Source organism: Melanerpes formicivorus, unplaced genomic scaffold (genome assembly GCF_026170545.1).
Source record: "Melanerpes formicivorus ecotype bairdi unplaced genomic scaffold, bMelFor1.0.p_v2 SCAF_16, whole genome shotgun sequence".
NCBI classification, from domain to species: Eukaryota; Metazoa; Chordata; class Aves; order Piciformes; family Picidae; genus Melanerpes; species Melanerpes formicivorus.
Genome location: NW_027142368.1, coordinates 17,646,480 through 17,654,715, shown reverse-complemented (window position 1 = coordinate 17,654,715; position 8,236 = coordinate 17,646,480). Strand labels below are relative to the sequence as shown.

Genomic DNA, 8,236 nt, shown 5'->3' with positions numbered 1-8,236 from the left:
CCATGCGCGGCACCGCCCCCCGGCACCGCCCAGCGCGCGGGGGGCGGGGCGGGGCTCGGCGCGCGGCCGCCGTCACGTGACGCCGTGGCGGGCTCCTCGAAGCGGCGGCGCCTGCGGACGGGACCGGGAGGGGAGCGGCAGCGCCAGGCCTGGCCCCGCCGCAGGGTGAGCGACCGCGGACGGGCCGGGCCCCGGCCCTGCGCCCCCGCCCCGCGCCCCCGCCCCGCGCCCCCGCCCCGCGCCCCCGGCCCTGCGCCCCCGGCCCTGCGCCCCCGCCCCGCGCCCCCGGCCCCCCGCCCTGCGCCCCCCGCCCTGCGCCCCCGGCCCGCGCCCCCCCGCCCCGCGCCCCCCCGGCCCTGCGCCACCCGCCCCGCGCCCCCCGGGCCGGGGACACACCGGGCCGGGAGCCGGTGGCCGGCTGGGCCCGCAGAGGGAGGGCGCGGGCGGCCCCGGGCGTGTGCGGGGAGGCGAGCGGGGACGGTGACGGTGAGGGTGAGGGTGACGTGAGGCACGGAGTGAGCGAGCGGGGCGGGACCCGGCGGGCGATAACCTGTGGTGTGCGGAGGAGGCCTCCCGGCCCCGCCCGAGCAGGAGGCCGCAGGCGGTGCAGTTACTGCGGGGCCTGGGGCCTGCCCCGGGGCTCTGCGCCCCCTGCCCTGTGCTCTGCGCCCCCTGCCCTGTGCTCTGTGCCCCCTGCCCCGCGCCCCCTGCCCTGGTGCCCTGCGCCCCCTGCCCTGTGCTCTGCGCCCCCTGCCCTGGTGCCCTGCGCCCCCTGCCCCGTGCCCCCTGCCCTGCGCCCCCTGCCCTGTGCTCTGTGCCCCTGCCCCGTGCCCCCTGCCCCGTGCCCTCTGCCCCGGGGCCCTGTGCCCCCTGCCCTGTGCCCCCTGCCCCGGGGGTCTTTGGCCTGGGTGGCTGACCCTGGGCTCATCAGCCCAGCTCTGACTGTGGTCACTGCTGCCCCTGCCTGTGGCTCTGCTGGTCCCAGGGGCAGCTGGTAGCTGGGAGGTGCTAGGAGTGCTGCTGAGCCCCTGGGCAGAGTCACCCGAGGAGCACAAGGGCAGGCAGATGCCCTCATTGCCCTCTGTTCCCCTCAGCTGTTGGTGCCTCCCTGGTGCTCCGCAGCTCGGTCCTCAGGAAGGCAGCACAGATGTGTTGCAGCACTAGCAGGGCCCAGAGGGAGAATCTCAGGCCCCTTTCACAGCCCCCAGGGCACTGGCAGCCTTTGTCCGCGTTGTGAGGGCAGAGCTGGGACATCAAGGGCCAGTTCCAAGCAATCTGTCTGTCAGTGTGACCCCAGCTGCTTCCTGCTGAAGTGAGGCACTGCTTAGGGAAGTCTCTTACCTGTGGGGCTCTGTACTGAGCTTCCCACTGCTCTTCACCAGGTGATGCAGAGAGCTGTTGGTTTGCCTTTTTGTTGTTGGTTGATTGTTTCCTATGTAGGGAAGCAGACAAAAGAGATCTCTTGCAGTACACACCACAGGCTGAGGGATCTGGGAGAGGAGAAACCCATCCCCTCCTGCTTGGGATGGTCAGCTCATCCCTCCTGCAGCACCTCAGGAGTGCTCTGCTCTGAGTGGTGGACACTCTGCTCTTCTTGCAGGGAGGCTGCTCTGGCCCCTTGGTGCAATGGCCATGCAGATGCAGCTGGAAGCCAACGCAGACACCTCAGCAGAGGAGGAGAGCTTTGGGCCACAGCTCATCTCCAGGTTAGAGGTAGGTAAGGAGATCCCTCCAGAGTAAGTTTCCAGTCAGTCTGCTGCTCTGCTCCTTGTACTCAGGGTGTAGCTGAACATGGCTGCTGAACTCTTGTGTTCTGTCAGGAAAAATGACAACCAAATGAACACAAACAAAAGCAGGCAAGGCCTGACCCTGCCAAGGTGTTCTCTTGGAATCACAGAATGGGTTGGGTTGGAAGGGACCCTGAAGATCATCCAGTTCCAGCCCCCTGCCATGGGCAGGGACAGCTCCTACCAGCCCAGGCTGCCCAAGGCCTCATCCAGCCTGGCCTGGAACACCTCCAGGGAGGGGGCAGCCACAGCCTCCCTGGGCAGCCTGTGCCAGGCTCCCCCCAGCCTCACTGTGAAGATTTTTTTTCCTCATATCCTGTGTAAATTTCAATCTTCCTGCTCAAAGCCATTTCCCATTGTCCTATCCCTACAAGGCCTTGTCCAAAGTCCCTCCCCAGCTCTCCTGGAGCCCCTTCAGATACTGGAAGGTTGCTCTAAAGGCTCCCTGAAGCCTTCTCTTCTCCAGGCTGAACAGCCCCAGCTCCCTCAGCCTGTCCCCACAGGGGAGGTTCTCCAGCCTCTGATCATCTTTGTGACTGCTGGACCCACTCCAACAGATCCATGTCCCTTTTTTTGTGGTGGAGACCCCAGAAGGAGGGCTGTGTGCCCTGTCCTGACAGGCACTGGTCACCTCCAGCACCTGTCCAGCCAAACAGAACGATTCCTGCTGCCTGCACTTTGCCATCTGCAGCTCAGGCAAGCACTGCCCTGGCAGAAGGAGTTCTTTGCAGCAGTGAAGAGGGAGGCAACACTCAGTGTGCTGATTTGTGCTAACAGAGTTTGATCCAAAGCTGCTGAAGACAGCTGGAAGCATTCAGAGGCACTGAGGTGAAGGAATTTGTGTCTCAGCTTCTCTTTTGTCTCCCTCTCAGCAATGTGGGATCAATGCCAACGATGTGAAGAAGCTGGAGGAAGCTGGGTTCCACACAGTGGAGGCTGTTGCCTATGCACCAAAGAAGGAGCTACTGAACATCAAAGGCATCAGTGAGGCCAAAGCTGACAAGATCTTGGTGAGGGTGTTACAGAAAAGCTTTAACCAAGCACCCACTGTTGGCAGTTGCCAGGGCAGAGGATCCTGGGCCATAGCCACTGGGCTGCCCCAGCAGAGCTGTTGTGCTGCTGTGTTGTTCTGAAGCATGTTGGCTGTGTACCTCAGGCTTTCACCATCAGACCTGGCCTTGACTTTGGGCAGTGAAGCTGGAGCTGAAATCTCCCAGCACCTGCCAGCTCAGAACAGTTCTCAGCTCTCAAACTCTGAGCCAGTGCAGGCTGAGCTGCAGTAATTCCCTGCTTTGTGCATTTACTCACTGTTGGGAAGAGCATTCCCAGTGGCTGTGTGCTCATCCCCAGCAAGTCAGGCTCCACAGGGACAGAACTGCACCAAAGCAGGGGGAGTGAGCCACTGGAGGAGATGTCCATGCAGCACACAGAGTGCTGTTGAGCAGAATTCCAGCTCCCTTCAGAGGTACCAGCTGCAGGCAGTCCATGAAGTTAAATGTCTGCATCCAGTTCCATAGGTGCTTCTCAGCTCCACAGCACAGAAGCTAGAGTATTAATTACAAGCAGGAGTAAATGAATGGCTTGGACTCATGGCTTGGTTTGGTTTTCCTCAGGCTGAGGCAGCTAAGCTGGTTCCCATGGGCTTCACCACGGCAACAGAGTTCCACCAGCGAAGGTCAGAGATCATCCAGATCACCACTGGCTCCAAGGAACTTGACAAGCTCCTGCAGGGTAATAACTTTGCTTCTCTTTGCTGGATAATCTCAGCTTCCTGGTTTCTGTTTGCACTCCCTGTGGACATAACTCTGCCCAAGAGTGGTGTGAGACACAAGCTCTCACGGGAGGAAAGCTCTCCTCAAGTGCTGCTCCCTTGCGTCACAACTGATTTTAGAGCTGTGCAAACGGTTTGACAACCTTTTGCTTGGGGTGCAGCACCCAGAGCTGTTCATTTGGGGTGATTCTAGTGGAATCTGTGGCTAATCTCCAGAACCCACACTGAAGAGTCACCTCCCTCCCTGCTTGTCATCAAAACCCCACCACAAATCATCTCAGCTCTTCAGCCTCTTCCAAAGCACAGCCCCTAAGCCTCCTGTCTGCAGGGTGAAGGCCCCTCAGCCTGGAAACCACTCCTGCAGTGGGAGTTTTGAAGCCTGTAACCAAAGGAGGTGTTTGAGCAAGGCTCTGTGAGCTGAATATTTGCACAGGGCCTTTTTCTCCCCTTTGTGAACTTTGGTTTCTCCTTTCCCCTCAGGAGGAGTGGAGACAGGCTCCATAACAGAGCTCTTCGGGGAGTTCCGCACCGGCAAGACGCAGCTCTGCCACACCCTGGCAGTCACCTGCCAGGTAAGCTTGGGCCAGGTGGTCCTTGGGGGCCCTTCCCACCTGGCATTCTGTGAGTGTGCACTGACCAAAACCAAGAGTTCAGACAGCTCAGCTCTCGGGGAGCTGCTGGTCTGTGCTTGCCCTCACCCTGTGCAAGGCTGATGCATGAACAGCTGCACACAGCAGGAGGATTTGCAGCACCCTGGGCTGTCCCTGCAGCTTTCCAGGACCTCCTGTTCTGTGCTCTGCCTGCTGGGGTCACTTCAGCAGCAGCTCAGGTTGGGGTGGGGTTTTGCCCATGTTTGACATGTCCTGGAGACCTGACCACAGAGTTTAACACACATTTGCCTTGGAGCATAGTGCTAGGTCTTAGCTGCAGAGAAGCTTTCACTCTTGTTCTGGACTGCAGAGAAACCTTTCTTATCACCAGGAGTGCTGAAAAGAGAGGAGGAGTGCTGCTGGGTGTGAGGTGTTCTGTGACTGGGAGCTCTCTGTCCTGACCTGTCCTGAGGTCACTTCACTTGGCTTTAGTGAAAGTGCTACCAAACCCTAAATCAGCTGGGGGGATCCTTTTCACCAGTCTCAGCTGAAACAGAGGATAGTGCTGCTTACTTCCTAGCAGTGCTCTCCTAAGACACCAGAGGTTTGGGGCTTAGCATGGTCATGCAGAGACACCCTGCCACCCCCTGAGCTTCCCAGCCCAGGCACTGCGAGCAGGAGTCTTGCTTTTCCCAGCCCAAGTGACTTCACCACAGCATCTTGCCTGACAGCAGCTGAGGCAGAAGGCAGCAGCTGGGCTGTTTGCTGATGCCTCATTTCACCTTTCATTCCTTCCCTCCTCCCTTAGCTCCCCATCGACCGAGGCGGCGGCGAAGGCAAAGCGATGTACATCGACACCGAGGGCACCTTCCGCCCCGAGCGGCTGCTGGCCGTGGCTGAGAGGTCTGTGCCTGGGGCTGGGGTGAGCTGCTGGCAGCTGAAGGCAGGAGCACATCCCTCCTGGCTCCCTCAAGGATCACTGTGTGGATCAGCCTGGCTCTTTAAATTCATGGGCTAGACCGCTCCTGCCCCTAAAGCCCAACCTGCCCCTGTCTGCTCAGCTGCCTGCCTGCACACAGCTCAGAGCACCTTGCTGAGCCCTCTTACAACCAGCCCCCAGAGTTAAGCACAGCAGCAGCTCTGCCATTGTCCCCTGTGGATGATGCCTGCACTCCTTGCCTGTGTCACACACTAGCAGTGAAACACACTCCAAGGCTACTCTTGAATTCTGCCACTTGCACTGCCCTGAAACAAGGATTCTTTGGTCAAAGGTTGTGGCACCTGCAGCTGGATAAAGTTTTGTTGGGAACTGATGCTGAGAGCAGCTGGAAAAGCTCTTTCCTCATCTCCTGCCTCTGCCTCAGATGTCCTGACAAGTCTTTTACACCAATTAGGAAGCAAATCCCAATGACCCAAATGAAAGCTGTGCTGCAGAGATTCTGGCAAGATCTAAAAGCCTGAAGTGCTGCTTCTGTACTCCAGAGGAAGAGAAGCTTCTGCCTTTTGTGATGCTTTAGACTGTCAAACTTGCAGCTGCTTCTCTGGGCCTTCACTCTGTGCCTGTTGTTTCAGCCAGAGACCAAGGGAGGGATTTGTTTACCCTGCAGTGTTTCTCAGACACTGAGGTTGTGCCAGCTTGAGCAGGGAAGCAGCCTTCTCCCAGCAGTCTGCATCTTCATCCTCATTTGTGGGTGACCCAGCTAGATCGCTGCTGCCGCTGTCACTGAAAGGTTGGACCTTTCCTCCCTGTCTTCCAGGTATGGCTTATCTGGCAGCGACGTGCTGGACAACGTGGCCTACGCCCGAGGCTTCAACACAGACCACCAGACCCAGCTCCTCTACCAGGCCTCTGCTATGATGGCTGAGTCAAGGTGAGGGCTTCTGGGGGGCACTGGTGCTTGTGCAGCACAGCCTGGTGCTGCCAGGTGACCTCTGGAGGGTGAACAAGTGCCAGAGAGGTGTAGAGTCCATCACTCTGGAACCTCGAATTGCTTACCCCAGAGACCAACTTTTCTGCAGTCTGCTTCTGTGCTTGGCTCTGTCAGATCAGGCTCTCACAGAATCCCCCACTCCCACCCTGCTGGGGGCTGGGGGGGACCTCTGGAGAGAGCCACTCCACCCCCTGCTCAAGTAGGGCACCCACAGCAGCTTGCCCAGGAGCAATGGCCAAGGGCAGGGGGGTTTGGAAGCTCTCGGGTGAAGGAGACTCCACAACCTCTCTGGGCAGCCTCCCATCCAAGCAGCTTCTCCCCCTCCTCAGCTGGACCCTGCTGTGCCCGCAGGTACGCGCTGCTGGTGGTGGACAGCGCCACGGCGCTGTACCGCACGGACTACGCGGGCAGGGGCGAGCTGGCGGCGCGGCAGATGCACCTGGCCCGCTTCCTGCGCATGCTGCTGCGCCTGGCCGACGAGGTACCCCGGGCCGCGGTCCCCCGAGCCGCCTGCCCCGCTGCTGGCCGTGAGGGGAGCGCGGGAGGGCTGTGGGCAGCACAGCACACGCCGCGGCGTGGGGGGGTTTCTCCCTCCCCTCCTGGGTGTGTGTCCCCCCTTCCCTCCCCTCCCCTCCCCTCCTTGGGTGCATTCTCCCCCCGAGCCCAGGGCAGGCCCAGGGCAGGCCCGCGGCCGCTGACAGCTTGCCTGTCCCCGCAGTTCGGCGTGGCTGTGGTGATCACCAACCAGGTGGTCGCTCAAGTCGACGGAGCAGCCATGTTTGCGGCAGACCCCAAGAAGCCCATCGGAGGCAACATCATAGCCCACGCTTCCACCACCAGGTGAGGCAGCAGGGCAGCCCTCTGCTGCCCTGGGCTTGGAGCTTTTGTCAATGCAGCTGAATCCCCTCTGAGTCCTGGGCTTCCAGGCTGGGTGTGCTCAGCCCAGGCCCTGCTGCTCTGAGCCTCCTGAAGCTGCAGCAGAGCTGCTGCAGCCCTGCCAGCCGCGCTGGCCCTGCACTGGCACTGTGGCCCTGTGCCAGCACTGTGGCCCCTGGCTGTGGTGGTGTTTCCCTGGCATTAAGCTTCACTGCCTCTCCTCCCTGCCAGGCTGTACCTGCGGAAGGGCCGGGGCGAGACCAGGATCTGCAAGATCTACGACTCCCCCTGCCTGCCCGAGGCTGAGGCCATGTTTGCCATCGGTGCTGATGGAGTGGGAGATGCTAAAGACTGAAGGCTCCATTTCCTCTCCTGCCTCATCCACGACCAGGTGCCTATGAGAGGCTCTTTTCTTCATGGCACCTGCTGGATGCTTTCCCACTGCGGCTGCTGAGATGCTGGCAGAGGAATCCCTTGGGGTTGGTGGAGGTCCCTCAGGTGCAGACAGCTTGAGGCACAGCTGGAGGTGTTGCTGGGAGCCCTTCCCTTAGTCACCTGTTAATGTGGCTCCTCGAGGACAGTTGAGAGCACCACAACACAGCTCCTCTTCCAGCTGGGTTCTGCCAGGGCACATAGCTCAGCCCCAAGGCTGTGGCTGTGCTTCATCACCTGGGGGAGCAGGGGGGTCTGGCCAATAAAAGAGGTGAGTTCCTGACTCCTGGGGTGCTGTAATGACCAAGGAGCTGGGCAGGGTCACCACCACCCCTGGGCTTGACCTTCCTGTGGTTTGGCTTCTACAACCTGCTGCTCTTGGGGAGCTTCACCTTTCACTGCTGACTTTTTGTTTTCCTTTCAATTAAATGTAATTTTACTTTATTTCATTAAATCTCTGTGCCAGGATGGCTGCTGGGGGCCAGCCAGCTGTTGGTGCACAGCAGGGTGCTTTACACCTGCAGGGAGGGAGGAGATCCATCACCTGCCAGGAAGGGGTCTGGAGGATTCTTACTGTCCCAAGGTCCTTTCTGGTTCAAGGGGTGCAGTGGGACTGTGCTGAGTGCCTGTAGCTGTCCCTCAAGGAGCTCCTGAGGGGGAGAAGGTTCTGTTCTAGTCCATTTTGATATGAGCTATGCTGTTGTGAACTCTGTAAGCTTGATTAAAGAGCAGAGTGCCCTAGTGGGGGTTGGAAGCCAAAAATATCTTCCTTGTTCTTTTCCCCTGGGAGAAGCGAGGGAGAGGCAGAGGGCTCCAGCTTCTCTTCCCTGCATCCCACAGCCCCCATCC

At 59.9% G+C, this 8,236-nt stretch overlaps 1 protein-coding gene across 2 annotated transcripts; it reads left to right on the top strand.

Moving 5' to 3' along the window:
• Positions 1 to 59: 59 nt before the first annotated feature.
• Positions 60 to 7,831, top strand: RAD51 (RAD51 recombinase). 2 transcript variants are annotated; one of them, XM_068148519.1, is made up of 10 exons: positions 60 to 165; positions 1,601 to 1,713; positions 2,660 to 2,797; positions 3,401 to 3,518; positions 4,039 to 4,130; positions 4,957 to 5,051; positions 5,906 to 6,019; positions 6,431 to 6,560; positions 6,798 to 6,919; positions 7,187 to 7,831. In XM_068148519.1, exons 2-10 carry the CDS (start codon positions 1,627 to 1,629, stop codon positions 7,308 to 7,310), a joined length of 1,020 nt encoding a protein of 339 aa, XP_068004620.1. In that variant the 5' UTR covers positions 60 to 165; positions 1,601 to 1,626; the 3' UTR covers positions 7,311 to 7,831. The 2 variants fall into 2 exon arrangements, with proteins under 2 accessions (XP_068004620.1, XP_068004621.1); XM_068148520.1 differs by having other exon boundaries at positions 6,409 to 6,560.
• The last annotated feature ends 405 nt before the right edge of the window (positions 7,832 to 8,236 follow it).

Bases quoted from the DNA above. Each gene is read 5' to 3' on its own strand.
- RAD51 (XM_068148519.1), top strand. From the start codon at position 1,627: ATGGCCATGCAGATGCAGCTGGAAGCCAACGCAGACACCTCAGCAGAG. The intron at 1,714-2,659 runs GTAGGTAAGGAG...TCTCCCTCTCAG, and splicing joins AGCTCATCTCCAGGTTAGAG to CAATGTGGGATCAATGCCAA. The intron at 6,920-7,186 runs GTGAGGCAGCAG...CCTCCCTGCCAG, and splicing joins GCCCACGCTTCCACCACCAG to GCTGTACCTGCGGAAGGGCC.